At 35.8% G+C, this 16,966-nt stretch overlaps 1 protein-coding gene across 5 annotated transcripts in view; it reads left to right on the forward strand.

Annotated features, from left to right (window-relative positions):
* The window catches only part of ATP9B (ATPase phospholipid transporting 9B), a 154,174-nt gene that overhangs the window by 109,805 nt on the left and 27,403 nt on the right, over window positions 1-16,966 (forward strand). For all 5 annotated transcript variants that reach the window (XM_085051714.1, XM_085051715.1, XM_085051717.1 and 2 more), the window contains 2 exons: window positions 6,221-6,363; window positions 14,776-14,888. In XM_085051714.1, coding sequence (XP_084907840.1) covers window positions 6,221-6,363; window positions 14,776-14,888 — 256 coding nt within the window. The remainder of the gene's footprint in view (window positions 1-6,220; window positions 6,364-14,775; window positions 14,889-16,966) is intronic.

Here is a 16,966-nt window from a genome sequence, read left to right on the forward strand (position 1 = left end):
TCTGTTGCCCTTCTCTGAACTCACTCCACCACCTCAATGTCTTTCTTGTACTGAGAGGCTCAGAACTGGACACAGCACTCAAGGTGTGCCCTCACCAGTGCCAAGTGCAGGGTCGATCACTGCCCTGGTCCTGCTGGCCACACTATTCTTAATACAAGCCAAGATGCCATTGGCCTTCTTAGCCACCTGGGTACTGCCAGCTCATGTTCAGCCACTGCCAACCAGAATCTGCAGGTCCATTTCTGCTGGGCAGCTTTCCAGCCACTCTGTCCCTAGCCTGTGGCACTGCCTGGGCTCATTGTGACCCAAGGGCAGGACCCAGCACTTGGCCTTGTTGAACCTCATACAATTGGCCTCTGTCCATTGACCCAGCCTGTCCAGACCCCTCTGTAGGTCCTTCCTTCCCTCCAGCAGATCAACACTCCCACCCAACTTGGTGTCCTTCACAAACTTACTCAAGGTGCACTTGATGCCCTCATCCAGATCATTTTTACAGATATTATTAAATAGGACTGGCCCCAATCCTGAGCAGAATCAGTCTAAAAAAGAAGCCATTTTTTGAATACATCTATTGAAGTAAATCTTCCTCCTTTCAAGTCTTGCAACATTGCCTATTTGCTCCTAGGTTTTTTTCTGGTTTTAAACTTGCGGTATTACAGCAAGTAGTGCCAAATTTGCATAGAATATTTTAAAAAAAAAAAAAAGAAGCATGTTTTAAAAATTATTTGTATTGGCACCTTTGTATAAGAGGCCTAATGAAAGACAGCATCTGACCTGACAAATGTGATTATAACAAAGAAACATTTTTAATGGGAAGCAATTATTTGTTGCTCTGAGCTGCACATGCTACATCTCTTACACAAAGGTGCTTGTTTGACATGTGTTTTATCTGTATTTTGCATTCTTCTATGTTTTAAGCCTGTAAGAAATTCACAGATTAATTTTTTCACTAATTGTTCCCTAGAATTCCTTCTGGGCTTTTGAGTTTTATCTGTGTTACAACATGTAATTATCTATATCTGGGTTGCATTTGGCCCTTGAAAAACTCCATGTGCCACAGTCGCTATAGCAATTCAGGGTTGATACATTTTTTACCACAAATATTTAATCATAAGTGTGTACAGTTCTCTTTAAAAGTTACATTCATTGACAGCGTTTTATGCAAAGTGCTATGTGTACCTCCCTTAATTTTCTTTTTATATACTCACATAATAGGCAAAATTTAGAAAAATTAGTGCAGGATAAGTAGTGAGACCAATTTTGAAGCAAACAGGAATGCAGTTCTGAGGCTATTCTTCGGAGTGTCAGACATACAGCAGAAAAAACGAAATAAAAATATATATAGTAGACGAAACACAAAGGAATATTGTATTCCAGTTTCCTCGTCAAATTAAATATGGCAAATGGGGAAATTAAAAGGATGGCCTATTTTGTTTAGATCTTTGTATAACATTGTGCTTAAATGAAGTAACTTCTGTTTTGTTCTATTTTTATTCATTTAGAGCCAGTTAATACAAGTTACTAGGCTCCAAAAAATCCCTTTCTGTGAAGATTTAACTTTCCAGGCATGAAGTTAAAATTCTTGACCAATAATTTTTAAATTATTCCATATTTTGTTCTATATTGTGAATAATGCATATATTTGTGAATAGTTTATGGCTGTTTCAAGAAGGTAGGGATATGTTAAGAAGTTTAGGGGGTGTAGCCATAGGACTTTGGTATGGTTTTTGGATACTAAAGGGACCCAAGTATCACCTTCAGTATCATTTTCACATAGAAGGAAGTCCTAAAAATAAAAAGACTACATCTCAATTACTTGATTTATTCTAAAAAGTGGATACCACTATGGATACTCATACTGTATCTGGAGTCTTGTGAGAGCTTTCGATTTTTTGTTACAAAACTTTTACACATAGAGAACTTCTCAGAAAGTTAGGAAAAAAACCTACCATCTAATTTTGATTCAAAATCATACTTTAATTTTATTTGGCACAATATCACTTGTTCACAAAATTGCCATTGCTAACTTCATTAAGTCTTGAAGTTTTTTGCTTTTCACTGAGTCATGCATGGTAGAATGTTTCTGGAGTTTCTAAATGTATTTGTCAAACTTTCTCAGGGAAGGACCTTTTTGGCAAATTTGTCCTTTTGACAGCAAAAAACAAAATCAGAAACCTTTAGAAGGGAACCTAATATTACAATTTGTAAAAAAAAAAAAAAAAAAAAAGTACAAGACCCGTAAATAGGAGTGTTTAGTGTTTAATCTAAAACACTGGTGTTGTTTTTGAGGGAATAAGAGCAGAGCTATTTGTTTTTAACATGTAGTTAAAATCAGTGTGGATTCTGAAATTTTGTGTTATTTTTTTATTCTGAAGCTAAATTGGAGAGAATGCCATCCTGGCTCTTAATGGAATAAATGCCCAAGTTGGATAAAACTTGCCTTAGGATTGCCTGCTTTAGGGTAACTAGCGCTGAGGTGGAGAGACAAGAAACATTGTATTATGTGTTTGCTAAATATGCTCATTCTCTGCAACAGCCTTCAAATTCCTATATTAACATACTGTGCCTAAATATTGCATGTTAATTGGTTCACTAAAAGTTAGTGTTACTAATGCAGCAGTGTGCTGATGCTACATTGGATGCTGTTCTGTGTGTTTTCATGAATAACTGGTGTGTTTGGAGTTTGTTTAATTGGATTAAATTGAGAAGGATTTGAAAACTGGTGAATTTAAAATTATTTTGGTTATATAAGTAGTTTCCTTAAAGTCTGCAAAGAAATTATGAGAAATGATAGCTAATTTCAGGCACTGAAAGTAGCTGTATTTTAAGTGTCTCCTTGTGTTAGTATGTAAAAATTCTTGGCTTTTTAGTCAGGTATTTTTATCCATTCCTGTGAAGCTCTGTTGGAGAGGTTTCTAGTTTCAAAAGCCAACTCACTATTAGTAGGCTATCATCATTTTTAGTATGCAACAGTTTCCATAATATGCTAAGCAATAGCTGCAGTGATTTCAAAGACAAAGATTTCCTCTAAGACAAAAAGCACCAAGTGAAAGAAGTCAGAGAAAGACACAGTGTACACATTTTAGAATTAATCTAAAAAATTATTCCATAGAATTCATTTTTATTCCAGTTTAATTCTTCATTCATCTCAACAATTCAAGCATGTACCCAATATCTCTCTGTGTGCCAGAAAGCTGTCTTGGACTGTCCTAGTCATTGGGGAGACATTAGTTCTCCTTAGAACAGCACTGCCAGCATTCTATTAGGTCCATCAGCATAAAGAGGGTATATTCTCTTCCCCTTAGCAGTGCATGCTGGAAAGCTAGGGTAGTTCTTAAAATGTCTTAATCCTTTTAATATGGATTTCTCCTCACTGCTCAGCAAGAGAAGGTGGAGTCTTTTTTCTTTTTTTTTTCCTTACCATTAAATTATATTCAAGTGATTATAGTTAAATGCATAGTGTTTAGAACATCAAAACCAGGTGAGACACATGCTTATAAAAGATGCAAGTGAAGATATGCACTGCACTTCAGCTTTGAGAGACTTTTCTGATTTAATCTTACTGAAGCTCTTTTTCCTATCTGAACAACTCTGTAGATCTCCATTGGTAGAGCAGCCATGTGGATGTTTCTCTGTGTGTGCCACGTTCCTGAGACTGCAGTGCCTAAATAGTGTCCATCTCAGAATTCCTGTCTTAGGTAGTCCAGGCACAAAAAAATTGTAGCCTAAATGCCTCTTTGAAGTGGGGTGGTGAGCAGCTTTCATCTTCCAGTTAATCTACTTGCTCCTGGCTAGAACAAATGTCCATCTGTTTTTAAATAAAGTAAGTGTGCTTGTGTTTATCTTGTCAAGCTAGACAGCATTTGTATTTGACTAGCTAACCAGCAGGTTCACGTCCCTAAGAGGAGTAAATATTTTGCTGTTCTTTTGGTTTCAGCGTGAAGTGCGTTGCTTTGGTTTTTATATTCGCTCTGGAAGTTAACATACAGGCATAATAAGAATACAGTTTGTAGGATACTTGCTCTGGATTGAGTAAGATAGGCTAGAACTGTAGTTGACCAGTGTGAGGCAAGTGACTTCCAGTATTTTTCTCACTATACTGTAGATTTTCAGTAAAAAGGATCTGTAGAGTCCTTCTGTTGTCTGTGCTTTTGTTATATATATTTGCGTGTCTGAAGACAGATGGAATTAGGGAAGATAATGCAGGACAAATTGAGGCGTATCACCAGAGAGAAGGACGATTTTCAGATGATGGTGATGGTTTCAGTGGGAAAATAAAAGGTAGCTAAAGCATAAAAAACCATCTTAAATGGTGAAGAATCTTGTATCTAAAAGATATGTTTCTTTTTATGCTGCAACATGCATTGTCTTCTGCTGTACAAATTCAGAAGGTAGCAGATGCAGAATAAACTTTTTTCCAGCGTGTGTCAAAATTTCAGATGCTCTCACAATTCTAGTTAAATGCATCTCTTCTTTATGGGATAGTGCAGATTGTGACTCACTGTTCCCTCCACTGTTACTTCAGGTAATTCACAATCAGTTGCTGTGATTCCAAGAGGACAGATGAAAACTCCTGGTAGCTGCTCTTTTTGTTATGCTGTAAAGTCAGGATGATGTTGGGACTTTTACAAAAAGGTCTGAAGTGCATTAGCAGTATTTTGACTTTGATATGTACCTTTGAACGGTTTTAAGAGTTATGTTACTGCAAATCTATTGCTTAACTTGGGACTCTTGAGTTGGCAAATTAGCTACAAATACTTCACAGAATCACAGAATATAGTGAATTGAAAGGGACTCACAAGGATCATCAAGTCCAACTCCTGGCCCTGCACAGGACCATCCCCAGAGTCACACCATGTGCCTGAGGGCATTGCCCAAACCCTTCTTGAACTCTGTCAGTCTTGATGTTGTGACCACTGCCCTGGGGAGCCTGTTCCAGTGCCCAAGCATCCTCTGGGGGAAGAACCTTTTCCTGATATCCAACCTAAACCTCCTCTGATACAACTGCAGGCCATTCCCTTGGGTTCTGTCACTGGTCACCACAGAGTCTTCCCCTCCTCTTCCCCTCATGGGGAGTTTATAGAATGTGATGAGGTCTCCCCTCAGTCTCCTCTTCTCCATGCTCAACAGACCAAGTAACCTCAGTGGTTCATGTGGCTAGCATCCTAGCTGTTTTTTCAGTATTTCTGTTACAGCAGAACCAAGAGAAATGAACACATACTTGTTTCTGAGTCTCTCTTCCTCTGACATGGTAGCGGGAACATGACGAGTAGCTAAAGCAAAGTAGCATTTTAGTAGCATTGTTTAGAACAAGGTGGATAGACTTTTGTGTTGGAGCATTTTATTACGGGGAAGAGCAATGTGATTAAATGAGCAAAGTCATTTTTATTATAACATAGGAATACAAGGTGCAAATTCATTCTTGTATGACGTAGACATGGAAATATTAAAAAATGAATGCACAGAGTAAACTGGAAAAACATACTTTTAATTTTGGGCTTCTATGTATAATCAGTAAAACTTGCTGCAAATTGCATATTTTCTAGTAGAGAGCTACCCAAAGATTACTTCATGCCAACTTGCTATCTCATGAGGGTGCATTTTGCTGCTTCAGCACTTTTCTCTTTTTGCAGTGGACCCTTTCTAGCTACATTTTGTGAAGGACAAAAATATCATTGATTTGTTGGGAAATTGAAGCTGACAAATAGTTGTACTATCCTAAAGAAAAAATGTTGTTTGTTTATTTTTAAGAAAAGAAAAAAGCAAACCAGTGACTTGAAAAGGTACAAAAAAGGTACAAAAATGTTTATAATTTCACATCATAAAGAAAACATAGGTGGTATTTAGGTCTTTTTAGCAGATAAAAACTGTGACTTGAATAGTGATCTGTTCTTACTATATATTACTCATTTGTATAGGAGTAGTAATGTAATTAAGAGTCTTCACAAAGTGTTGCAATCTTTGTCATACAGAATGTATGATAGTGCATTTCTTTGTATTGCAATATCTTCTAAAAGTCTGGGATGAAGCCTGAATTTCAAATGTGATACATACCCTACAAACACATAGAAAAAGCATTGTTCCAAAATTTTGTTGCACATAGATTTAAGATCTTTCTTTTTTCAGATATCCTAAAAAGAGCTTCTAGTTTTATTTTTATGGTTATAACTTTCACTTTGCCTAATATTCACACTGATTATGGTATAAATTTCCTTTGCAGTTTACGTGTGAACTTGGACATGGGTAAGGCAGCCTATGGGTGGATGATTATGAAAGATGACAATATTCCTGGAACAGTTGTTCGAACTAGCACCATACCAGAAGAGTTGGGACGATTAGTTTATTTACTGACGGATAAAACAGGTATATCAGGTTACCATTCTGAAATATGATAACTTCTATAAAATTTCTAAACTTAATTCTAATATGCTAATGTAAGAGTAGATTAAGACTACAGATTTTTGTTTTTCAAAATTTTTACGCATGTGTTTGAGGACTTTTACAAGTGCCAATAGAGTTAGGTAGGCCAATACATAGATGTTAAAGTCAGTATGTGGTGGTAATCTAATTTATTCCTGTGGGAACAGCTCTTCTATAGTAAGAGGACACTGTACAGCATGAGTAAGAGTACCATGTATCTTCCTCTGGAAAGACTCTGGAATAGCACTCAGGATGCTGGTTTATTCTGCACTTCATTGCTGCTGCAATATTGTATGATAATAAGTTAAGAATGGCCATTGATAGAGCAAGTAATTTCCAAGTCACGACATGAGCCTCCAAAATGACATCTGCTGTCCCAGTGAAGTTAGTTGCTCTTTATGTTACCAAGACGAGTTCTAGAGCTGCTGAATGATTTCACCTCTGTAACACCTCTGATTTCATAACTGTAACCTGTTACTGTACCTCACCTGGTGTACTGGAACCCCCAACCCTTACCAGAATCAGAAGGTAAGTACTGAGAGGGTGAAGAAGTAATAGCTTGTGTTATGTTTTCTTGTTTCTTTCTGAGATTGAATAAATAATTTCTGTTAGATATACTGGGGTTTTTTTTAAAGAAGCCTAATTTCTGAACTGAGAAAGTTGTTTCTCAAAATGCTTGAAGAATTCTTTTAGTGGTTTTAAGTAAAATATAGTTCCAAATCATGAGAAGCTGCTGGGAAGGGCAGGAGTTGGCCTCTGTTGTAGTGTTCAGAAAGCATAATACACAATTTATCTCGCCTTCCATTTAATATAGATCTGTATTCCCTCCCATGTTAACACTTCCATTGCTGCATATTTGAAATGAAGTGTAAATACAATATGCTGTCATATTTTCAATGCACACTTTCCGTTTTTCTTCTATAGGTACATATCCTATATACATCTGAACGCTGTTCTTCTATTTTGTAAAGGAAAAGCATATTGCTAATTATAGTGTGGTAGTTCTTCAAAGCAATTGAATTATTCTTTTAACAAGTTTTATTTCAGTTACCTAATGATTTGTGTGCTATTTGAAGCTGCTTATTGATTTTAATTGTACTCTTCGTCATGATAATTTATGTACCTTTGAGTGCTGTAACGTTGAAGACTTGAAATATGTAATTTACAGCATATGTTTGGAAAAAGAAGTATGTTCAAAAGTAATTCGTTTTCAAAACAATACAGTAGAGTTCACTTACAAAGTGAATTCTACACTTAGTTACAAAGCACTACTTTCTAAACAGAACCAATGTACACTTTTTGAACTTTGCTGGTAGAGATTCCAGATACCATACCAAACTGGAAATGCATTTCAAGTGTTGAGGTATTCTGCTTACAGTTAGACTGCACTGAGAATATTTAGGCTTGCTAAATAAAATATTAACAGTTTGTTCACACAACTCTACAATGCAGGAATTATATTCTGTCTCTGATACCTACTACCCTGTTTGAGAATTAGAGGATTGTTTGAAAAAACAAACAGAGAAAACTGCCACTGATCTACTTTTAGGAAAACAAGCATTACACTTAACCTAATAGAAGAGTGATCAAAACTGAAGTTTTTCTCCTTAAAAATAAAATCCACAAAAAATTGAGTGATACTGGATTTTTCCAAGTAGAACTGTGATATTATTTCCATAAATCTCTGAAAGGACACATTTTATTTACTGGTATATACAAGGAGAAACAACCCTGTTATGTGTCTAATAGGGGTTTTTTGTTTGTTTGGTTGGGTTTTTTTTCAACCTACATCATACCACTTGGAATCACAGTAGCTCTGTTTAAGAAGCAGCACAGAGTGCATACTTAAAAGGTGCTAAATAGACAAATGTTAAAGACTTTTACCAGGAAATGTGTTTTATAGCATTTGGTTGATTGTTGGTGTTCAAGGCTCAAAGGCTTTTCAGAGGACTGAGGTCTGCTGAGCTCTGGTGGAAGGTCTGAATCTTTACAATAATGACGTAAAAGGGAAAGTTCAGGCCATACTCTAGGGCAGTAGTTTCAAAGTGTTTTGGAAAGAAGCAGAGTCAGCAGTCTCACCCTATGTGTTTTTACTCAAGTGTCAGCTGAAAGCTGATGTAAGTGAAAATAAGCCAGTAGTCCCAGAGACGTCATCAGCTTCACACCACTGACTGTGCCTTGCAGAAATGGGAAACACTTGCTCTATTTTAATGATCTTAAGTGCCCCGCAAATTTTTAAACTGTTCTTCATTCTGGACAAGCACATCAACAGTGTGCTTTTTACCCAAGTATATTGGTAACTGCTTGCAGTTTCCTCCCCTGAATACATTTTTTCTCATTTTGCATTTTATGATAAATGTGAAACATACTATAAAGTAATGAACAAAGTTTGTACACTTAATCCATGACTGACATTGCATGATTATACAGTTTATAAGAGCTGGTCTCAGTACTTTCTCACTTGAATTTTCATTTCTAGTCATATAAACCAGTTGATTCTGTTCTACTGCTCACTTAAGGCTGGGCTGTCAGAGAATAAAGAAGAGAGTCAGTGTTGTAGCCATCTGTCCAAGTGGGTGCTACTAAAAAGCAGTACTAAAAGGCTGATTTAGTTAAATGTAAAGGTGAAGTTTTTCTCAATACTGAAAAGGAAAGGGAATCCAGAGAACTGTCTGCAAAAATCTTATATTGTGGTCCAAGCTTCACTGGAAATGATTGAGAATTAGTTGTTGAGTCTAAGGAGCATTGCATTACTAACATAATTGCAAGGTAGTCCTTTGTATGATTGTAAATTGGGTTTGTGCTTCATCAATAAGCTTTTTGACAAGAAGCGTCCATCACAGTGGCTCTCTCATTTGCCACAGTATAATAGAAAATGAAGTATCCCAATAATTGCATTATAGTTTCCTTATTGTGGGACAAGAAAGCAATGTGGTATAATTAGGTTTGATTGGAGTGCATGTTTCCGGTAAGATCTGAAATTAATGATGTTGCTATAGTGACACATCTGCGGCCACCAGTGCGTGAAACATAAAGTAATTCATTCGACAAGAGAAGACATCTGTTAACTGCAAGGATGCAGAGCATATTGACACTGACCAGAAATACTAGATGTTATGTGATAAATGAACAAATTATGCTGAAGCAGGAGGACAGATAATTTGTACTTAATATGCTGGGAGAACTTTAATCTTCTCACTGGTTGCATTTGACAATGCCATTGTTTAAAGAACAATGCTGCAGAGAACTCATAAATTTTAAAACTTAACTCAGGGTGCAGCCTATTAAAGCAATACATTAATTCCTTTGTTAGGGAGTTTTTATCTTCATGTAGAACAAAGCCATTACTAAAAACACCCAGTAAAACAACAGTTTTTTTAGGACTCACGTTTTAATTATGGCATCCATTACCCAAAATGCCATGTTGTTTGGACTTGAATCACATATAAGTTTGACAGAAAGGCATCATCTTTTCTGGTGGTTGGTAGCAGTTTGCATGAGCATGGTATCTCATCCTGTCTAGGGTACAAAAAATTCTAACAGTGAAAGAAAAATAATGATATTTGGCAATATTTTATGAGAGTTTTTGTTTCAAAGGATGTGGGATAGGAAACCTTCTGCTATTCATGACAACTACCGGTGTGTTCAGCTAAAACAAGTGTGTAGTCTTCCAAGTGTAGTTTTTTACTAATGCATGAACTTGTATTTGAGTTCTGTAATTAACATTTTAGTGGGTGTTTGGACCAAATGAGATTCTTAACAGATACAGTCATTGAACAGATGCATAGAGCAATGAGATTCTTGAATTTTTTGGAAAATCTGTTTGTTAGATGTTGGTGTATATGGATTTTTTTATTAAATGTGCCTAATGTAATGTACTATTAGAACAGTGATTTTCAGTAATTGTATTCGAAAATTAATCTTCTAAGTTATACTTTAATTGAGTCCTTACCTCTTCAACGTAAGCAACTAGAGAAAATGAGTAATTAAAAAAATGCTGATGGAATAACATCTCCATCCTTTACTTAGTTGGATATATATTTATGCTCTACCTCTAAGATTTTTAGTACTATTAGGTTTGCAGGGTGAGTAGAGCAAACTAGAAATGGAACATTTTGATGGAGAGATCCCACAGGAAGATTCCAGACTAAGGAATCCTTACTTTTTGTCTTCTGTTGGACTCCCATCCACTGAAAATACAAAGTGTATCCAGGGAGCATGGATGTTGCTCTTATACTGCCCAATACAGAGACGTTATGCTCATGGGAGGCAGAAGTCACAGAGAAAATAGGTACTGCCCTTCAAAACTGTGTGTCATGGTTTAGGAGTGGTATTCCCTAATTCAGAGCCCCCAAGTTACCTGTTATCTCTGCTGTGACCTTCTGCCCAGGAGAGATTAGGCATAGCTCAGCTGTCTTGGTCCTTGTCCTCATTCTTAATGGGTTGTACTGGGACTTACTCAGTTTGAGGTTTGGTGGTGGGTATGTTTATGACCTGTTCATAAGTGGAGCAGCTGAGTGAGCAGACATATCCTTTGTATGCTTGCAATGAGTTTTTTCATTTTCCTTTTACATTATATACAGATGATATTTTTTCCAGAGTTTGTAGAAAAGATTTGTATCTCCAGATTGTTGTCAACAGCCTAATTATTAGACTGTTTAGACTGATTGGGCCTGATCTCCCTAAATGTTTCCACAGAAATGTTCATTTACACTGACATTTTATCTGTTTAAGGAAATAGCTTAAAGTACTCACATTATATGAAAAGTTACTCACCCATTGATTTCTCACAAAGTTACTAATTTTTCTGCTGTACATACTTTCTTGCTTTTTCTTGTTTTGGACTTTTTAGATTGCTGGTATTGGTCCAAATTGCCAGCTAGTAATTAGAGGATCAGAAAGATCTGCATCTGCTTCTCAAAAAGCAACAACAAGAAAATCTCTGCTGCTCTGTTGTGAATCACATCTGTTGCCACCCAAGAAATGATGCCTTCAGGACTTTTTCCTTAGAAATTAATTTCCTCTTTGCCCACTTTACTCTGTGTTTAATGATACAATTGTAGGAAAGAAGAAAAAAAAAAAAGCTCTTGGCTTCATTAAAGAACACACTAATTTTTTCTCTAGCAATTCTATACAAACTTTTTTGTCAGGCTGTTTTCCTTGTCTGGTACCTGCATTCCAGAGCAAAGTTTATAATAGTAGTAGTAGATCATATGTTAACTAATGTACTTGCTGGAAGCTTTTCTAAAATAAGCTTTTTAAAATCTAATAACTTTTCATATTAGCAATGTCCTGAGAGTGTGGAATTGATAACTAGGTCTTTGAAAAATATTATTAAAAGTAGAAAGTTCCTTCACTATTCTGTAGTACTTACCACCTTGAGTGGACTAAGAGAGCTCAGTTTTGTGTTGTTTTTCTTGTTCAAAAAGTGGGTTATATTAGAAAATCTGCCTCTAGATATTTGAAGGGTTTGCACTTGGGGGCATAAAATACAAGATGTGTTGTTCTGTCATGGAGTATTAGTCTTCAACTAAAACACTAAAATTTAGGACAGAACTGCTGCTGAAGTTATAATGTGACTGATTGGTGCCATGTAATACATGGAAAAAGTTGGTAGGAATGTTTCTGTCCCATTTTGGCTTCTCATTCATTAGAAGAATTTAGAAGTAAATTAATTTGCACACGTGACAAAGCTTTGTTTCCATGTGGATGGCTGAAAAACATGTATTTTGTTAAGCTGGTTTTTTTTCAAAAATTTTTGGGAGTACCTTTATAACTTCAGCTACCCCTGTTTGTCTAACAACACATCAGGTTTATTATGGCTGTTCTTCAGAATCTTACGCTAATCTTGAGAAGCATGAGCAAACTGGAATTGTTCTTTCTTTTCTTTATTTTTGTTTTGGGTATTTGTCATAGATATTTCCTATTAACATAGCTAATAAAAAGGATCGTATAAGAGATGTATAAGATGCAAGTATTAAATCAGGTTTTCCAGAATGTTTATTTCTGTGTCTTCACAAGTTGATTCTCTTTCCTAAACCTTCTTCCCTGTCTCCTGTTGGTTGCAAGATGGGAAAATCCATACTCTTCTGCGCAGAACCTTTTCTTCTCTGCTTGCTGAGAAAGTGGGGGTGGAACACAAATTTTCCAGCTATCTACCTTTCCTTCACCAAGCATGACAGGGAGTTGAACTGATTTAGTGGTGTCAGAAGAAATAATCTTTCCATATAATAATCATAGGGCTAATTTTGTTTCCTTCTCAGTTTTGCCAAGCAGCAATTACAGAACTAGTGGCAAGCGGGTTTGACAGTTGCCTGCTGTCTCACCTTTTGACTAGCATTTAGTTTCACAACTCCTAGAGCAAGCTTTTTTAATTCAAAGGCTTGGCAAAGCCAAGGGCAGTGACAAGGTATTAGCACACCTGGAAAATTAGGAAGGTGATAAAGATTGGCTTGGAAATTTCTTGCGCTGAATATTTTTGCACAGTGTGTGGGTTTTGGTTTTGCTTTCTTTTAGAAATGGAGATTTTAGTCTCTCATGTTTATTGGTGGAAATTTTCATGTTTCTCATGCGCAAACTGGAGATTGAATTTTTCTAGTCTCAAAGTAAAAAAATGTAATGAAATTTAATAAAAGGTTTCAATAAAAGTCCAGCTCCTAAAGATAGAAAAAGTGGTTTTTTTGATTGCTGTAAAACAAAATAATTTTGTTTTCCCATTTTGTATAAAAGTAACCAAAAATTTCCAATTTGCTAATTCTAGAGATCTGGAACTTTGTCTTCCTGAGCTGTTTTCCAGGCTTGGGAATGTTCAGCTTCTCTTGTAAATTTTTGATAATGTTATGCATATTTTGTAGAGAATTCATGCATTTCACATGAACCTTATTTTAATTATTTTTAAAAATTCAAATAATATTACTATAGAAAGAAAAATCCTCAACAACGTGTAAGGAAAAGCAGTTGAGAAGTGTAGTTTTTAATTCGTAAATGGGGAATTTGCAATGATCATTTCATACTGATAAAACAGAAGGACAGGGTTTCATAGTGCAGTGTGGTGGTACAACAGTGGACATGAAGTGTCACCGTACAGGTATCATGAGGAAGTGGGAGTGGTAGACATCTCAAATGTAACTCGGAAAGATATGAGACTTTTACAGCCCTAATGAATCTTTCAAGATCTCTGATAGTTCTAGCCCTATTAAGTGCATAAACTGGATGCTAACTGGCCAGACAGTGTTGTTTTGCAGATAATAATAATAATTGCATATGTCATCCTTTTAGTCTTTTCCCCTCCTGTGGCTTAGTATGTATTTTGGCATACTGGGATAAAGACGTGAAATAAAAATAGTCTAGATAAATAAAATGAATATGAAGTATTTTATTCTGCAGTATTTATTTCCAGATAATTTTCTTATACTACAATTTAAAAATATTGTAGAAGCTTCAAAAATGTCAACTCTGGTACCATATTGTGTTTATTTTTGTATTATCAGACTTATGCTTTTTAATGACACAACACTATGTAATTAAATATAGGAATAGCTTTATACTATTTTTATACTTGCTCTGCCTGAGTAGCCACAGGAAAAAGATTTTGGGAAGGGCCATAATCAAAATACTCTTTTGTGAGCTAACCATGGAAAGCTAGGCAGTAGTGACCTCTTTCTGCCTCACATACTCTATCAGGGAAGGCTGAAGCCCCCACCCCTCAATCACAGGTTTTCCAAACCACAGGATGTGACTGGTTGGCAGAGGTGGATGCAGTGACATTCTGACTGACACACTGTAGTTTCTTACACATGTGAACTGAGCACAGAAACCACTGTTTCTGTTTGTTCTGTCTTACTCCACTTGGAGGCTGAATCCATCAAATTTGGAAGTGATGGTAGGTCTTAATGACTTAATCTAGATAACACTGAGTGTGCCCAATTGCCAGAATATCTGCCTTGGTACATGAAGTGTGGGAAATTTGTATGAATTTTTGGGGGTTTGTAGGGGCTTTTTTCTTTAGATTTTCTGATACATGGTGCAAACTCATGCATTGGCTTTTGAGAGTCAGTTCCGTCCATGTACTGCAAATTCTATTTTTTGTATATAAAGAAAATATTTTATCTCTTCAAATCTGCATATTTAGTTATTGGCAGAATCAGCTTGCAGGTAGAACCAGTGATTTCTTCCAGAATGACTAACCCTGATCTTTCTCCACAAATGTTCCTTTAATTAACTAAATTGATGCTAACTCGTGATTCATTCCTTCTTTCCAAAGGAAAGATAATGGGGGGTGGTGGAGGGGGGAGGGGCTTGTACCTTCTCACAGTATTTTTCACTGCTTTGTGATAAACTTCTCCTTTTTTACAGGAACACTTACACAGAATGAGATGATATTTAAGCGCCTCCATCTAGGTACTGTTTCCTATGGAACAGACACAATGGATGAAATACAGAGTCATATTATAAACTCTTATTCACAGGTATCTCATTTCTTTAATCATTTACCTTTAGTATCAAGGGGGTGTGTTTTAACAGCATTGAAGCATTGTTTTTAATGATTATGTCTAGAATCTGAGATGCTGTGAAAGTTGTAATGTGTAGATATCTCTTAAGAAATATGATGGAAGGCAAAAACGTGGGACAGTAAATACTTCTCTCCTGTTTCCAAAGTTCCTCATAATACCCACTTAAAGGGATTTACTTTTCTGTTCTCCACTAGCAGAAATCTGTGTTAACCTGTCTGTGCAGTGCAATCTTCCTCCTGCCAAATCGTCTAAGAGTAAGCTATTCATTACTGAGACTACAAATTACAAGGAAGTGTCCAGAACAACGCGAACAATAATTGTGTCTTTGAAGCTACTCATCCAGAATAGATATTGAAAAGCCACATTAATTGGTATAACCAAATGGTATAACAGTAGTTGTCAAAATAAAACTTACATAGGTATATTTAAAAATTGTTTTTTAAAAAAAACTAAGATGATTTCAAACAGCATAAAACTGGCAGGGGGAAAGTGTGAGAAAATGGAAAACTCCATATTGCTTGAGAGCAAAGTGTTCCTGTGATGTGTCTGAAAAGTGTACAAGAGGATTGTGACTCCCTGTCTGTGTGTAGGTCAGCTGTGGGATGAAGGAGGAAGGTGGAATTCTTCAAGCATTTCCCATGTATGTAAACTGTTAGGTGCTTTCTACAAACCTTCTAAAAACCTGATTCTACGCTGAGATTAGGATGAACTTTGTACTTTTTTTTTTTTTAATTTCTATTCTTTGAAACAAAAAAATAAGAAAATTGACAGAAGAGGAAACAAATGAAAGGTTGACTAGTATTTCCATGTTGTTTACAGTATGATAATAAAAATATATATAAAAGTTTGTTTCCATAGTGAACTTGGATACACAAACATGGCTGCCTGACCCAGTAAAGTTTGTGAACTGACCTCCTTTAAGTTTGTGGATTGACCTCCTTGTCTGTGTCTTTATTTTCTCTGGTAAAAGGACTGTAGGATCAACAATTGATTTGAATATCTAGCTGTGCTGTGTTCTGAACTGTGGCTCCCTATTTATTTGCTTAAAATAAAAATAAAAATTTAATTTGACACTACACTGGACCCAATTAATACAATGTAGCTTTTGAGATGAGAGACAGGAAAGAAAACAGTGATGAAATGTGTAAGCTTTAAGTTTGCAATTTAAACTCTTAATTATTTCCTAGCTATACAATTCAACAAATCCCCTTCTTGAATTCTTTTCCTTGGATAAATCTATTTCAATTTAATTCTTTGCAGGTATAGCCATGAATAGTAAGTGAGATACAATAATCTTGCCTTGGAAATGAGATACGGAGCTCTTTCACCTGAAAATCAGCAGTCCAAATTTGGTTCAGAATGTGTTACTGAAGTTAACTACTGACTATGTTTATAAAAATCACCCAAACCTGGTTTTCTTATAATGTGCCATTTGGGTATTCATAGTAAGAACTGTAGCAATATTTAATATTAACTGACAGTCTTGAGATGGCACACCTTAGTCTGAGTGAGTTTGACTACTAAGCACCAACCAGTCTTCCATGGGAGGTGCTCACTAATACTCTTTTTATATTTTGCAGTTTAACATGCTATCTGAAAAAAATTGCACAATTCCTGGAATTCTTACTACTTAAAGCTTTTACAAATTTACTGTAAAATTTAGTGAGTGGTAACCATGGTTAGAAGTTTTTAGTAACTGTAACATACTTAAAATAAGAAATGTGAGGGAAGCTTTTCTTCTCAATCGTGGGGAAAAGATTTTCCAAAATGTAGGTTTGCTGTTAGTAGATGATGAAAAGAACCTTCTTGGAATATCCTTTTTTTCAGCTTTATAGAACACTACTTTATGTTTTAATAATGCTTTAATTATGCTTGTATTAGTAGCAACTCGTTAAAACAGAACAATGATGAAGTCTCAGTAACAAACCAAACAACTACTTAAACAATTGTTTCAATGTGAAAAAGTATGGTGAGGTTTTTATTTAATCTATGATAATAGAAACTGCTGGTTAGCTAGGCAGTGGTTCTTGTGT

Source organism: Lichenostomus cassidix, chromosome 2, assembly GCF_008360975.1.
Source record: "Lichenostomus cassidix isolate B80296 chromosome 2, HeHo_3.0, whole genome shotgun sequence".
In the NCBI taxonomy this organism is placed as follows: Eukaryota; Metazoa; Chordata; class Aves; order Passeriformes; family Meliphagidae; genus Lichenostomus; species Lichenostomus cassidix.